The sequence below is a fragment of the Musa acuminata genome, chromosome BXJ2-3, assembly GCF_036884655.1.
Source record: "Musa acuminata AAA Group cultivar baxijiao chromosome BXJ2-3, Cavendish_Baxijiao_AAA, whole genome shotgun sequence".
Classification (NCBI taxonomy): Eukaryota; Viridiplantae; Streptophyta; class Magnoliopsida; order Zingiberales; family Musaceae; genus Musa; species Musa acuminata.
Window position 1 is genome coordinate 33,248,305 of NC_088340.1, and position 14,962 is coordinate 33,263,266.

A 14,962-nucleotide genomic window follows, 5' to 3' on the forward strand; every position below is an offset into this window, starting at 1 on the left:
CTATCAGCACTTTAATTAGGGCAAGAAAAACTTTCTAATAATTATGGCATTCTTTCAGGCTAAACCACATTACCGATACATGCTTGAAGAGGCACATCAAGAAAGATCTTTCGGGTTCCACCACCAAAAGGCAACTTTGGCCTCCAACATGAGTAAATTATGCGACAAAGCTCGAGACTAAGATCATATAAGCAGGCTTCATGATGATGTTGTAACAAGCAAAAATGGTTGGTGCATTCAGCTAAAAAACTCGACAGGCTGAACATCCAACAAAATGAAACAGTCGAGTCTGTGAATAGGTTTTTATATGGAGTACAAGTTGAATTTGTTCATGGTGATCGGAACAGTAAAGGAGAACGATATCGATAAGCTTGTCTAGAATAATAATACAGCACCGATTGCATTTGGAAGTTTGTGAAGCAATAGAAACTAAAGCAGTCCTCTCCCTCATTCTTACAACGATAAAGATGTATCATTTGGAAGTTTGTGAAGCAATAGAAACTAAAGCAGTCCTCTCCCTCATTCTTACAACGATAAAGATGTATCATCGTCATCAACATGTTTCATTCCACATGCCTCTAATTCTTCTCGACAACATAGGAAGCTACATCTAGCCATCATATGGTCATTTAAGCCTTGGGCACGGAATAGAAGTTGAGGTAATACCAAGCTGCAAAGGCAGAGCCGAGGACCAGCAGAGGCAGGAGGAAGTCCGAGAAGTTGTAGGAAGGGGGTGACTGCTTCCGCTGCAATCGCTGTAGTCCGCTGACTGGTTTGCTAGGCTCGTCGACGGGAACATGACCCTCGACGGTGCCGATCACATAGCCTTCCATCATGATAATGGCAGTGGAGCTGTGACCCACATCATCGAATGCTTGGGTAGCATCGCCACCAGCTTCAGATCAGATCAATTCCAACCAATCACACCACAAAAACATTAAATAATCAGTGATTTACGGATGCCACAAAAAGGAAATTCACATGCATATCTTTTAGATATCGTTGCTTCGCATGATTTAACTGATCAACAAATTAATTTGAGCAATCAGCATACATATGGCTCAAATAGTATATAATTACTAAAACATTTCTTTTTTGAGAAGTAAGAAAACCAAGGACTCATAAGTCTATCGGGTCACCTTTACCCATATAGGTGCTTTTTGGGGCTCACGAGCTATGCGAAACAGGTAATTCTTCGCGAGTCTACTGGGTCGCACCAATGACAGTCGATTAAGTGACTTATCAAGATCGATATGAGAGAACCCAAAAATACAACAGGAAGATTCAGAAAAGTTTCTACTTTCACTTTATAAAATGCATTTGGACACAACTCTCTATTTAGTCTGACCTATTCAGAAAATTTTGTTTTCCGGGGTCTACTTAAATTCCAAATTTCACTTTATAAAATCCATTGGAACACACAATTCTACTCTATTTAGTCTGACCAAACTCGAAGTCCTTTTTATCCATCTTCATTTACGATAACCAGTTCTAGTTGTTCTTCTTCGTCAAGCTCAAGTTCCTCTTCTTCATCACCTTGATTTAGGGTGACCAGTTCAAGTCGTTGCTCCTTTTTCTTCTTCCACATCTTCTTGTTCTACTCCCAATCGTTTTATCCTCTTCATACCAGGGGGAATTGCGTCTTTCGATAGTGGCTAATTTTTCCTAACGAATAATATGATGCAATGCAACAACACCACATAGCAGTGCCAGAAATCAGGTAAAAGTCTATAAAATCTGCTGAATTAGATGTTACAAAGCTGGAACAAAAGGAACATACACGACATGTAAAAAACAAGAACGGAGATGGATCAGTACAAGCGCACCTGATGCATGGAGGATCACATCCTCCCCTCCCGGATGATCCTCCAAGAAGGTGGTCACATCATAAACCTAGATTACAGTACACCAAACCATGAAAACATACATCAAGCTAAGAAAGCCAAACAGATGGAAGCCTCGGGAAGAGTGTTGGGACCTTGCCATGGATGGACACCCAGCAGTCTTTCTTGGAGGCGTGGAGTGAGATCTCAGAGGGAGAGTACTTCTTCAAGGCCTGCATGGTGGACTTGGGGAAGTCAGGAAGAAGAAACGAAGAGAGCTCACCTCCTCCTCTTAGTTTGGCGTATACTGGTGGTAGATGCAGAGAAATATGAAGACAAGAGACGTGCTATTGTAGACTCGGCTGATGGATCACATGCAACTACAGTTGTAAAACCCAAGCTACAATTTTATACTTCCCATGTGAGAGGCATTGATGGATTTGATTCACCTAAAATGATATATATATATATATATATATATATATATGATATCATTGCCAAATCTTAAATTTAAAATCTTATCATCGTAATTAATCATCCCTTTATAAGTTAATCGAATACAAAATAAAGTTGTGAGAGCAAATTTGCTATTTGCAGAATTTGAAAGGTTGGATATGCAACTGTTACGTACGTGTCAATGGTTGCGTGGCTATGCCATACGCTGTTTAGAGAGTTGCAGCCAATCCGATTGTCGCTGCTGCGTTGAGATTTGTGCCCTGAAATCAAACGGGCGCAATCGTGGGAGAGATGCGCGAGCGGTCAAGATCAATCGACGTCTGACGACGAGCACGTCGTCCGATGTGACCACGTGTTGCACGAGACACGAGGACGGCGAGAGCGTGGCGAACGCGAAGGCAGGAGGGTCGGAGCTTTTTTGGCTGCGTGTGAGACAGAAGCTTGCAAGTTGCTGAAAAAATCGCACAACCGTATCATCGCTGATTGATTGATGCTGACGTGGGAAATTAGATCCAGATTTACGTAAAAATATAACAATATTTTCCATCATAAGCCTCCGATATCTAAGTCACAATCTCCCTAACGATGAATTAGAAATAATACAAAATTTTAAGAAGACATTCAATATATTGCAACAATGCATACTATAGTTATCATTCGAACTAATTAGGCTGATGACATTAAGACGATAAATCATAGAGCATAATTTTATTTTATACACAATGGCAATAATAGAACATTTAAGAAATAAGAATTATAATTCAAGCATTGGATCTAAATGCAATCGATTAGCTTTTGTAAACAAGAAAAATTGGTGGGTCCAATCCAAGCCATATTATTCTGCTTTTTCTTTATTTTATAAGACAATAATTACAAGTTCATCGAAAGAGTTGGGATAATATGAGATAACTGATATCTGCTTAATCACACACAATATCAGTTCCAATCACTTTCGCGCACTTCAAATGAGATCAAGATTAAGCTGAAGCATCGAATGAGAAATTTTGAATTCGCTAATTGTCAATTTCTCACCAGTAAATCTCCGTACGGGTAGCCTCATGCATTGGGTACATCCTGACCGACCGACTTATATAGTCTCGTGCATTGGGTACACCCTGATCGAATACGAGGAGCCTCGTGTATTGGGTACACCCTTCATTGTGACTTGTATAGTCCAAGAGGGATTCTCAATCCAACGGCCTGACCGACCACCGATAACCAAGCAGATAAATAGTGAAGGGGCCGAGGCTGGTTGTTTGCCGCATTGCTTCCGATCAAAACCTTCAGCCAGTCACTAGTTCCACAAGGATGTAAAGTATACCATGGTCGACGTAGGTAAGGATGATCCTGCAAGTCTCGAGAATTCAGCATATGAAGGTCAATAATCATCACGTACTGCAACAAAAGAACAAAAAAGTTGTCTTTGCACCAGTTGAAGCATTGCATTCTCAATAAAATCAATATATTAAGAGAGTATAAACTAGAAGCAAGACACCGAAAGTGAGTACCTCCTGTGTCATGAATGTCCATTTTGATTCCCTAAGTCCTTTGAGAGAGTATGCAGGAAGATCTTTCTCGATGTCTTCCAATTTCAGAGGGCAGCCATCTACATCAAGTTAGCTCCCACTTTTATAAAAAGATGCAAACAAGGTCATGCACAAACATAACCTGAAAAATGCATACCCAATCGATATCCACGGAAATAAAGAACGGGAACCCTGAAATTGAAGCTGTAAACTATGTGGTAATCATAGACATGAATGTCATCTTTGCCGCAGCTCTGAACCTAAAAAAACATAGCCAGTTTTATCATTAAGAAATCACCAAAAAAGGAAAAGAATATCAGACACACAAAGGGAAAAAAAAAAAAGCATGCCAAGAAAGCTGCACTAGTAAATAAATGCCTGATTCTATATAGCTTCATAATATTTGGATATGAACAAACCAAGAGCCTTCTAAATCAGACAAAATGTCGGAGTGAGAACAGAATTACTAGTTAAAAATATAACGGAAGTGAATAAAAGTGCTAACTCATTAAGGATTGCATATTACAAGTTAAAAATGAGTTTCATAAGAATCAATGAGGAAATAAGTAAGAGGTGTAACATGCAAGGATTTGCAAACATCGTGGCACAGATTCGTATCAGACACCTCTTTGGCATGCACAATCCCAGTTGGCACACCCCTATGCCATGCGACAGAGTAACTGTTCTAACCATATATTCTACGCCGATCGACATGGCGCATGTCGGTACCTTTCTAGAATAACAACTTTTGACGCATGATGGCACGTAACTTATGCATCTAATTTGCAGATTGTCAAAAATCGAAGATAGTAAAATTGTATCGGATGAAGTTTACCAAGGTGGCATCGTCAGATAGGTCTTCGTCTCCTAATATGCTCTCCTCGTGACTAACTTCCTGAAAAACACAACAAAAACTGATAGCTGCCTAATTTTTCTCACAATCTACGAAAAATAAGTTTGCAACCACACCGACCTCACTTGCGTTCTGATGATACACGTTCTCCATTGTTAAGTATCCTGCTGCCTAAGCATGACCAGAGAAAAGATATACGTCAAATTTATAGACTGGATCGGTCAGCCATAACAAGCAGAAACACCCACATTGCACGACGAATCACCGACCACCGGAAAAGGTTCCCACAACCATTGGGGAAGAGAATCATTGACATCTTTCCACCTCTCACAAAAAGCGGCTACAGAAGAATTGAAGTCATTTGGCGAAAGAGTTCCGTCCCACTGGCGCGCACTCGTCTCTGATTGCATATCGGGCAGCAAATCAACAAGTCCTATATGAAAGACAACACAAGATCGCGATGCACAAATTCAGAAACGACCTGTGCCACATTAATAATACACAGTTATTAACAGCTTAATTCAAGAAACAGCGACGAGAATTAAGAGTAAAGAGAGAAAGAGAAATTAAGGCATCCACCAACAGCTTCATATACTTGGTACAAAAGAAAGCTACAAAAAATTCCTTTTGACACTGGCAGAGATGAGATCCAGTACAAACCAGGAAGCTCGTCTTCTGCAACGTCGGAAGCAAAACACTACAGAACTCAATCGGAGAAGGTACAGCTCAAAAGAGAGATTCATACTCTAGTATGCAATCATGCTCGATACGCATTCCCATCAGGTTCCAGATGTTAAGCACGTGAAGGGTGATCGAAGAAGCTTTGCCAACTAAAGCACAACAGATCTTGCAAACTACGAGATGAATCGATACGTCAATGGCAAGGGCTCATACCATTCAGATTCAAAACCCGCGGCTTTCCGTAGAGTCGAGAGCGCGCGGCAGCCGTGGCGTGAGCGCGGCGGCAATGGCGTCAGACCGCGAGAGACAGAGAGAGGCCGGCCGCGACGGGATGGATTAGGGCACGGCTCCGAGACGATCCTTTCTGCGTTCTTCTTTATCGGATGCTCAAGTAAAAGTCTTAAATACCCTTCGAAGTCTAAGTTGGAACGGAGGGATGAGAATAGACCGGTTCGCTTCGACTGTGTGAGTTTAGACCGACTGATCATGGTTCGGATTTAGTGCAACTGGATCGGTCCGGTCCGGTCCGGTTCGACATGATAAGGATATAGTCCCACCTTCACTGCTTACTGCTTACCGCTGCACAGAGCTGTTTTTGTTTTGAGTAGAGCTGAAAGAATAAGCATAGAAGAAAGAAGCTTTGTGAAAAGTGCAGAAAATAGATGAAACATTAAATGGTACAAGTAAAGAACAATTAGGAGAAAAAGAAAAGGGGGATTCTTTGTTCCATCTTGAAATGGCTTATTTGGGAACAAATAAAGAAGAGCCTCGACGAAATAGTAGAAAGTTGATGGAAAGGATGTATGAAAACAGAGCTTGTTTTCTCTTGAGTTTCAAGATGTATTTAGGAGAAGAATTATAGAAGAGATAGCCTTTTTGTTAATAATGTTGAAGAAAAGAGAGGGAAAGAATCTAAATAAACAACAAAAATTTGATGGAGAGAAAATTCTAGCTTCTACTTTCCAGCAGGACTTCATCTCTCCAAACCATTCAAAGCATATGAAGAACAAAAGAAGGGATAACCTTTACATTATCCTTCATTTCATTCAAGAGAGAGAGAGAGAGAGAGAGAGAGATTCTTCATCTTTGGTACTGAAGTAAAGAGAAGACTTTAGGACACAGTGTGGGGCCATGTCAGAGAGGCCCAAGAACAAGGGCATGGAGATCACTTCTTTGGATGGGTGAAGGGATCAAGAAAGAGACAATGGGATCAGAGGAAAATGAAAGGTGGCCAGGGGAGAGGAACCTTAACATCTGTCCTCCCAAAAGAGCAGAAATATGCCTCACAATAGCATCAGCATCCCCCACCACTCATGCATGGGGTGAGTACCAGTTGAAACTTCAACATGGAATGCAGTGTCTCCACCCCAAAAGTCTCACGCTTCTTCCTTCTTCCCTCATCTTCCACAGATAAATATGAATCACGCATAGCGACATGAGCAGCGTCAGTCCATCTCAGCATCACAGAAACTGCCTTCTCCTTGGGAGCGTACATCTCATCAGACCTTTCCTGGCATGACCAACCTTCTCCTGTTACTCCTTGGCTTGTTTGCAGCACAAGAGCAAGAGAGAAACCATGCACTGATAGTTGATTCTTCTTCCTCTTCTTCCTGATGGATTTTAAAGTGAAGGACCATTCGAGCAGGACAGTACCTCATGCAGTTGTTCCTAAGAGATGCCAGACACAAGCTGGAGAGGTAATTATTTCTGAGTAGTTGAGATGAGACTACTTTGTCAGTTCGATCGTTCTTCTAATATGATGTCTGTTCTCCTCACCCCCTGCTGCAGAAAGCAGAAAGATTAGGATAGCTTTTGATGTTAAACATGTAAAAGATATCTTGGTTTCCAACATGTCTTTGAGAGAACATAGCGCTCGCTGTTGTTATTTTCTGTGAACAAGGGTTCCTGGAGATACCATTATGACTTTCTGCTGGATCGAGATCATAGTTCCAGAGTTTCCACTGCAAAGTCTGATCCAGTTCTCTAAAAGGAGTTGATGGCATGTTTGTTGCCGTCTCAGGAAGCCAAACATCTGAGTCTGCCACCGGGCTTACTGGTTTGAGCATCAGCATCAGCAAAAACCAACTTGGCAGAGTCCATCAACCCAGACAGATTCAACAGTTTGTGATCTGAAAGCTATGCCGATGAAAGCGTCTAAGAAATCGTAGATCAGTTGTTTGATAGGCCGTATATCGAAGCGTCGAGCTCTCAGACAAGGAACTCGAAAGCAACAAACAGATTGATATGAAAGCTGTCGGAGATGGTTCGATCGAAGGCAGGAGGAGGAGGAACAGAATAGTGAGCGGTGCGAGACCGCTGCAACAGACAAACTATGGAGCCACTTCTTCGAACTATTTCAGCATGGAGTCATTCCTCATCCTTATCTGCCTCACCATGTCGCTGTTGATACTTCCTCTCGTCCTGCCTCCGCTGCCCCCTCCACCTTCCATGCTATTGTTGCTTCCCGTAGCCATACTAGTCTTACTCATGATCCTTGCTTTTATGCCCTCGGACATCAGCAACATGGCCTCCCCTTATCTGTAGATAAGCAAGCTGTGAATTAGCACAAGATATATAAGATAATGAAGCCTTTTGTGTGGTTAGCTTCAACACTAGGCTACATTGGATATTGCAGACATGTGTTCATGTTCGAAGGAGCAATTAACTTACTATTTCTTGTCCTGCGTTCATGCTAACTTCTAATACCGACTTCCACTGTTGAGGTTTGGTTGGGTACGAGTCCTTGCAAGACCATCTCTTGCTTCCATTTATTATAGAGATTTCCACCTGTTTCGCATGGTTCAGAGTAACTTACCAGCTCGGTCGATATAGAGAGGACTTTGCATGATCCATGAATACAGGCAAATTATCTGTCCGAAGGAACATCCTGTCATGCTTGTATCATCGTCATCGAGCACCACCACTCCTGTTTGACAGGGACAGAAGGCTAGTCTTCACAAGCAGCCATCATCACTGCATCTTTGTTCTTTATCCTTTTTCCAGTACATCCACTTTGGACGACTCTCGTCTCTTCCCCCCCACTAACTTCATGAAGAGGAGAACTGGCCAAGGATTGAGGATCCAAGGATCGTAGCAGTTGGAAGTGAGGTTTCTTGTGATTATTGTGGCAGAATGTGAGCCTTCTCCTGCTAACGATTAAAATAAAGGAGTCGTTAAATAGAGTTGTAGAAATGATTTATGTATGCAGCATTATCCTCGTAAGCAATATATATATATAGATACAGTGTGTCTCAGACAGACCTCAATCATTGTGTTCACTGTTTTGCCTGAAGCATAAATATTCTATATCAGGAGGGCAATCAAAGAGTTAATATCCAACAGGTCTGAATGATAAAGGAGATGTGTTGATCTAAAAATGGTGCACGTGTCTCATTACAAGCACCCATACATAACATCAATCAACAAGCATCAATCACCAAAATGGTCCCAAAAAATGGCCCAAAGATGGTCGTCACTGTTTCCGAGCAACATCTTTTAGACAACTGTCGTTGAATCAAACAGCATCTAACACTGGATGGCGAATACTACCGGATACATTCTATATCAGGAGTGGTTCGGTTGTCCGACAATATACAAATTTAACCTGATAAGTGTACCAGGACATACTGGGAAAAGAGAAATCAAACCAGGCACTAGAACAAAAAAAAATCCCCTCGATAATACGATCGACACTCCAATACAAACTCAAGTATTTTTGCTGGACAATCTTCGTTTCTTAAGCCTCTCACTCCTCAATGGAACAGTGATTTGAAGCCTCTGACTCCTGGAAGGACCAGAGCCTTGAGGCCTCTCGCTCTTTGAAGGACCAGAACCATGAAGCTTCTCGCTCTTCGAAGGACCGGAAACATGAAGCTTCTCGCTCCTCGGAGGACCAGAACCAGCAACTGAACCTCCCCGTCGCTTCTTCTTGGGCTTTCGTCCTCTCTTTTTTCCTGTGTAGCAGGGCTTCAGAACCGGCTGCTGTGGCATATCAACATTTTCCGTTGCTGGACCTGGTTCTGGCATTGAGTCCTTGGGGGCCATGCTCTCATCTCCAGAATGGGTCTCAGCTTGTGTCTTTATCTCTTGAAGTTCCTCTGTTGCATGGCTGACTTTCTTAAAGTTCTGATAATCATTTTCAGCTACTTGGTTATCTATCAAAATGTCATCTGCACTCTGCAACACGAGCGAGATGATAGTACAATCAATTAAGAGAATAAAAAATTTATTTCCTTGATAATATACTTGGAAGTAGGACTACTGTATGATCAAAGCACTATTCTTTTAATTTAACCACATACTTCAATTGAGCACATAATGAAGAAGCCGGGAAATTCAATCTGGTCTCCAGAACCAAAACTAACCTCTTAGTTCTGATTACTGGCTCATAATACCAACATACAGTAACATGACTTGAAGCACTACTGCACTTTACAGTCATGATAAGTATATGCTCCCGAAGTTTCATCAGTCACATTGGTAAGGTTGACAGAAACAAATTAGATCTAGAGATAGATGGTCATATAACAAATAAGAATTTGATTAAGAAGCTTTTCAGAAATTTACTGCCATACAAGAGACACACTAAGAAATAAAATTTTGACATCAAAAAAATCAGCTAAGCAAGGTCTTACATCTCTGCATAGGTCTCTGATACGATCCTGATCCAGGGATGCATCAGCAGACAACAGACCACCAACCGTGCTTTCAATAATATCAAGATCAGCAGCATCCCCATAGCTTGAAGCTGCACTTTCAGGCATAACCATATCCTCCATCTCATACTCAGATACACGATGGGGTGGACTACCCAGCAATCCAGCTGGCATTGAATCTGTGTTATTTCTAGGTGAATCACTAACATTTTGAGCATAGCCGGCAGGAACATCTCCCAGAAACAAATTGCCAGAAGAAATCTCTCTGGCATTTCTGCAGATGCAATTGTTGAGAAGAGTCTTCAACTTTGTAACTCTAGATTGGACAGCTTCAATGTTCAAAAGAATCTGTTCAAGAGAACTATCACAGCCTTTCAAGCCAAGCAACCAGTCATTATCATCATTGCCCCTAATGTTATCCTCTGCTGTCGTCAATAACAAATTAAGCATCAAAATTTGCTAATGTTAAATAAGGGTTGTGCTATTCGATGTAAATAAAAAACCACAAGAGAAGGAAAAAAACTGCAGAGATAATTTAATTAGAGAACAAATACAATTTGAATTCCATAATTAGAGCTCAAGTTTTGAATTCTGAACTATGTTCAAGTCAATAAGTGCAGAATGCACCTAGAAGTGCATCACATTTCATAATTAGAGATAAAGTTTTAATTTCTGAACAATGTTCAAGTAAAGAAGTGCAGAATGTACCTAGAAGTGCATCACTCAAATATTATTTCCCTCACTATATTTTCACTAATTAGGCATGATAAGTGATCTATAAAAAATGTGTCACATATAAACACTTGTCAAACTCAAAAGATGTTAAGTTTTTTTTTTTTTTTCATGTAACATTCATCCGAAATCACACTGAGGGTATGTCATTTCAATCATTCGATTCTATACAAAAATGTACAGGGAGAGAATTTGAATGATTGGATTGAATGCAAATCAACTTATCCTGCATCACTCATCTGGGCCTCAATGTAAGATTAGCTGGCATCTGAATGAATCAGGCTGCAGATATCAGCAATCCAGACTTTCACACAAATTCATTATCTTAGAATTTGCTTAGTCTACAACCAAATAAGTGCATATATCAAAAATGACAAATTTAGTAAGCACAAATAATATTTGAATCATTTAGTACCATTATTAGGTATCAAGCACAACAGTAGAACGTATCAATCCTATAACAACAACAAACAAGCCATTGGGGATCCATATCAGTCCTATAACAACACCAGACAAGCCATAATATCTATTCGGGATCAAATAAAAGGGTGTCCATCCTCTTATCAGTTTTCTTAGTTTATGATAAGAACATGTTACGTAAATAGAGTAAGCAAAATTGTCAATTAGATTTCTTCGCAGCTTGGCAGGCAAGGGATTGCGAGAAATATTTAACAGGAAGAACTAATAGTCCAACTTCCAGATAGAAAAGAAAAATAAAAGGAGCTTTAAGCTTTAACAGTGAAGCCTATTACCCTTCTCCAATCGGATACACCATTAGATGGTAACAGCACAATCCTGTATTTAAAAATTTGAAGGTAGAAATTCTCTACTTTTGAAAAAAAATTGAAATCTTGTAAATATTTGAAAAACAGTAAGCAAAATGATGTCAAACATCTTTATTTCATGTCCTGATGTGTTTACTTATAGAAGTATGAAGACAAGTAAAAGTATGTCAAATGTCACACAAGCTATTGATAATAAAATTATACTTAAAATACTAAATAAATGCAGCAAAAACAATTTACTACACCATAGTTCTTTTCATTTCATTTATAATCAGCAGATTTTATGAACATTAGCACATAAAAATCATACCTAAATCACCACAATCATCATCAACTGAGTGGCCATCTGTATCTGTTCTTTTATTTTCTGCACAAGAGTAACAAAGTTACTAAATATATTTTATTCACATGGAATAGAGAAATTAATGACATGAAACTCATAGCTACCATAATAAGAGAACACAACATGATTTGACATATATGATGACAGGTCAACTTTGTCTTCATTTCTTTTTCTCTTCCTCCTTTTCATGGCTCCTCTCCAATGGGTTTGAGATGTCAACGGCACTGCTCTAGAGACAGAACTATCTAACTCGATCATCTTTGACTGTAGTTCCTTTTCATGCTTGTATGCAGCAAGCTCCTTATCATACTTTGAAGCTTGTGAGAGCAATTCTTTCATGCGCAATTCTAACCATTGGCACCTCCACATGAGAGGGCTGATAAATTTTCTCCAGTGAGCACTCACTTTCTTCTTCCTGAAAGTTGTGTTAAATTCTATGAAGCATAAGATATCAATATTATCCATAAATCAAATGGCATTATAAGACATACAACTATCGGAGATAACCAAGTATAAAACAAATTTGTTGCTCAACCCATCATCATGAAATATGATTTGTCAGATACCTTTCTTCCCCAAAAAAATGCCCATAAAAAAATTTTCAACCTTAGATCACAATAACCAATCAAAATAAGAAAGCAGACAAGATACTACCGTTAAGATCGGAGGGGAAAAGTACATCCCGATAGAAATTTCTTTGACCACTTGAAGAGAATTCATCACTGAAGGAATCAAGTATCTTATGTTTTGAAAAAAATAAAACCAAATGTTTATCCTAAACTTTCTCTGGGTCCCCATCTCACATGAAGGAAAGAAGCCTCTTCAGATTCTCCACTAAATTATAGCTCCATATCTGTAAAATCTTACTTTCACTTCTAGTCATCAGCTTGTATATTTCAATTTTATAATGCATATTCTCTCTAAATTGGTCGCACAAATAATAAAATTAAACAAAAAAAATTAACATGAAAATAGTTTTCTGTTTTCGGCTAGCCTTGCATTTACATGAAAATATCATATTACAGCTTTGAAGATAAAGTAATTATTTGACTATTATTCCTTTTCATTTACATAAAAGTTTCTTATTAGAGTTTCAACAACATAGTCATAGGCTACTACATAAAGTAGTTCATGCCATTCTCTACATGTTTGTGCAAATCGAGCATCACAATGAAAAGCTCAAGATCATTATAATAACTACACAATCACCTTATACACTGCTAAGTCATAAACTACTTATTTTCATGTATCAACCATACAGCTATATCATTAATAATTGTCTTCATTCTTTGACCTAAATATTATTTGGTCAAACAATCTAGTAAAAGTAAATTGCAGATGCAGTAGTGCTAACTATATGAAAAAAATAAAATTACCACATCCATAAATAAGAACTTACTTAAAAACCCTGTTAAATCCATCAATAGCAGCAGGGTCCTCATTTGAAGGAAAAAAGGGGGATTCTATTTCCATATCCCCATGATCCTGCTTCAACTCACTGTCAGACCCAGAGAAAGTGTCCCCAAACGAGCTCGAATACTCAGTGGCATCCTGGTCTTCATCTTTCACTGTCTTGACAACGGTGCTGGCAGTACAATCTATGATGTCAATTTCCTCATTCATGACCTCATTGACCTTTGTCAGGGCAGTCGAGGACCCAACATGGAACACACTGTCTTCTCGATTGTTTGAACACATCAATCCTGACAGGTCTTTGGCATCTACCGAATCCCTCTTCTCAGATTTCACGACTACATCCAGTTTTCCCTCAAGCAAGTTAAAATCAGCCTTTGCAGGCGCACTCGAGGTACCGACACATAACAAACAGTCTTCGCCTTTGTTCACACACAAGATTCCAGATACATCTTTTGCATCCACCGATTCCCTGTTCTCAGATTTCACAGAAACATCGGGTTTTCCTTCGTCGCTGACTCCTGATAAGGCTTGAGCGGGAGCCATGGCACAGAAAACCCAATTCCTGAACTTTCTAAACCTGAAAAGATCAAAACGACTTGAAATCGAACAAGTCTGGAAGCCACACTGTAAGCAGGCAAGTTTCACGACTAAAATACGGTAATTTTACCTAAAACCCAAAATCAAAAATTTGTTGTCATAAGTTGTAATCACCAGGAAAAGAACGAATTGCTGTGGTGACGACAAATCATGAAAACGAGCCAATATTCTCGGACAACCCCAGTGGTCAGGGGATCAGAAGCAGGGTGGTCAAGCCAAAGGTTTGGGGGTGGCCTGTGGAGAGCTGCTTGTGCCAGAAGGTCATATGTCGGTTGGCCCGTCGCTGCCTGCGGCGACATGGATCACAGAGCAACAGTGACGAGGCCGTAGAAGACGATAATTTATATGGATCGGGAATCGGTAATTTGGGAGAACTAGTAGGGATTAAGGTTGTGGCTTCAAGATACGGACTCATAATTGGCCATTGGAATTAGCAATTCGTTATTCCTCTAGTCCTCAATTCCATCGGACATCAAAGACATACGGACGCGAAACAAAGAAGAAGTAATCAGCAAAATCAAAACCACGACAGCAGAAGAGAGAGAGGGGGGAGAAATGAAAGTACCTTCGACCAGCTGTAGAAGAAGATGAGGAGAAGGAGCGGGGCAGCGGAAGGCGTCGGCGGCCGGAGGCGTAGACGAGAAGGCTAGGCGGCGCGAGAGAAGAGTCGCGAGGGTTTAGGGCGACGTGGGCGTGGCCGGCGTTTACATGCGACAAATCCGATACGTTTATGGCTCGGTTCAATCGGGGTTCGTGTTTGACCGGGTTAATCCGACAAGATCCGGTCCGTGATCGATGACCTCATTCGAGCGCTTCTTCCATAGCTCATCGTATGCGACATTGTTATTGGATCCACATTCGAATCGGGTCCAAAATTGGTGAAGCCGTCTTCGAGCTGGAAACAGAGATGACAGAGCATTAATTTTAATTATTTTTGTTAAATAATAAAATATTCTTATTTGATGAGGATATTAATTATGATAAGATTCGACTGACGTCATCTATGACACCTCAAGTCTCGATCGACCCGACCGCCCCTAGTCAAACGGAACAAAACGTTCGTCGAGGCGCATTAATGCCTCGCTCAGGCCCGGT

At 40.3% G+C, this 14,962-nt stretch overlaps 3 protein-coding genes and 1 long non-coding RNA gene across 8 annotated transcripts; 1 reads left to right on the plus strand and 3 right to left on the minus strand.

The window, feature by feature from the left end:
- Positions 1-347: 347 nt before the first annotated feature.
- On the minus strand, positions 348-2,135 carry LOC135607775 (uncharacterized). Its single transcript, XM_065099837.1, has 3 exons — positions 1,979-2,135; positions 1,827-1,893; positions 348-895 (listed from the first exon to the last, which is right to left on the minus strand). The coding sequence occupies exons 1-3, from the start codon at positions 2,060-2,062 to the stop codon at positions 630-632; spliced, it is 417 nt and encodes a 138-aa protein (XP_064955909.1). The 5' UTR covers positions 2,063-2,135; the 3' UTR covers positions 348-629.
- Positions 2,136-3,090: 955 nt separating this feature from the next.
- Positions 3,091-5,716, minus strand: LOC103978500 (ubiquitin-like-conjugating enzyme ATG10). Of its 4 annotated transcripts, none has more exons than XM_009394315.3 (7): positions 5,553-5,716; positions 4,907-5,139; positions 4,779-4,829; positions 4,641-4,700; positions 3,963-4,065; positions 3,788-3,885; positions 3,091-3,674 (listed from the first exon to the last, which is right to left on the minus strand). In XM_009394315.3, exons 2-7 carry the CDS (start codon positions 5,066-5,068, stop codon positions 3,435-3,437), a joined length of 714 nt encoding a protein of 237 aa, XP_009392590.2. In that variant the 5' UTR covers positions 5,069-5,139; positions 5,553-5,716; the 3' UTR covers positions 3,091-3,434. The 4 variants fall into 4 exon arrangements, with proteins under 4 accessions (XP_009392590.2, XP_064955910.1, XP_064955911.1 ...); XM_065099838.1 differs by having other exon boundaries at positions 4,907-5,091; positions 5,553-5,715; XM_065099839.1 differs by having other exon boundaries at positions 3,091-3,626; positions 4,907-5,091; positions 5,553-5,710.
- Positions 5,717-6,220: 504 nt separating this feature from the next.
- Positions 6,221-7,973, plus strand: LOC135607776 (uncharacterized). The gene is made up of 2 exons (XR_010485258.1): positions 6,221-7,036; positions 7,128-7,973. It is a non-coding gene; the product is annotated as an uncharacterized LOC135607776 (long non-coding RNA).
- An 898-nt stretch (positions 7,974-8,871) lies between these two features.
- LOC103978499 (uncharacterized) lies at positions 8,872-14,588 on the minus strand. Of its 2 annotated transcripts, none has more exons than XM_009394312.3 (6): positions 14,433-14,588; positions 13,254-13,847; positions 11,959-12,269; positions 11,822-11,878; positions 9,974-10,416; positions 8,872-9,515 (listed from the first exon to the last, which is right to left on the minus strand). In XM_009394312.3, the coding sequence occupies exons 2-6, from the start codon at positions 13,811-13,813 to the stop codon at positions 9,045-9,047; spliced, it is 1,842 nt and encodes a 613-aa protein (XP_009392587.2). In that variant the 5' UTR covers positions 13,814-13,847; positions 14,433-14,588; the 3' UTR covers positions 8,872-9,044. The 2 variants fall into 2 exon arrangements, with proteins under 2 accessions (XP_009392587.2, XP_009392586.2); XM_009394311.3 differs by having other exon boundaries at positions 9,974-10,419.
- Positions 14,589-14,962: the final 374 nt, after the last annotated feature.

What these genes read in the sequence shown, in the direction of transcription:
- LOC103978500 (XM_009394315.3), bottom strand. Translation starts at nt 5,068, where the DNA reads ATGCAATCAGAGACGAGTGCGCGCCAGTGGGACGGAACTCTTTCGCCA. An exon ending in TATCTGACGATGCCACCTTG is followed by an intron (nt 4,066 to 4,640) that starts GTAAACTTCATC and finishes ATGTTTTTTTAG; the next exon opens with GTTCAGAGCTGCGGCAAAGA. An exon ending in TTTCCGTGGATATCGATTGG is followed by an intron (nt 3,886 to 3,962) that starts GTATGCATTTTT and finishes AACTTGATGTAG; the next exon opens with ATGGCTGCCCTCTGAAATTG.
- LOC135607775 (XM_065099837.1), bottom strand. Translation starts at nt 2,062, where the DNA reads ATGCAGGCCTTGAAGAAGTACTCTCCCTCTGAGATCTCACTCCACGCC. An exon ending in GGGTGTCCATCCATGGCAAG is followed by an intron (nt 1,894 to 1,978) that starts GTCCCAACACTC and finishes ACTGTAATCTAG; the next exon opens with GTTTATGATGTGACCACCTT. An exon ending in TGTGATCCTCCATGCATCAG is followed by an intron (nt 896 to 1,826) that starts GTGCGCTTGTAC and finishes TCTGATCTGAAG; the next exon opens with CTGGTGGCGATGCTACCCAA.
- LOC103978499 (XM_009394311.3), bottom strand. Translation starts at nt 13,813, where the DNA reads ATGGCTCCCGCTCAAGCCTTATCAGGAGTCAGCGACGAAGGAAAACCC. An exon ending in GGATTTAACAGGGTTTTTAA is followed by an intron (nt 12,270 to 13,253) that starts GTAAGTTCTTAT and finishes CACAACTTTCAG; the next exon opens with GAAGAAGAAAGTGAGTGCTC. An exon ending in TGATGATTGTGGTGATTTAG is followed by an intron (nt 10,420 to 11,821) that starts GTATGATTTTTA and finishes TATTGACGACAG; the next exon opens with CAGAGGATAACATTAGGGGC.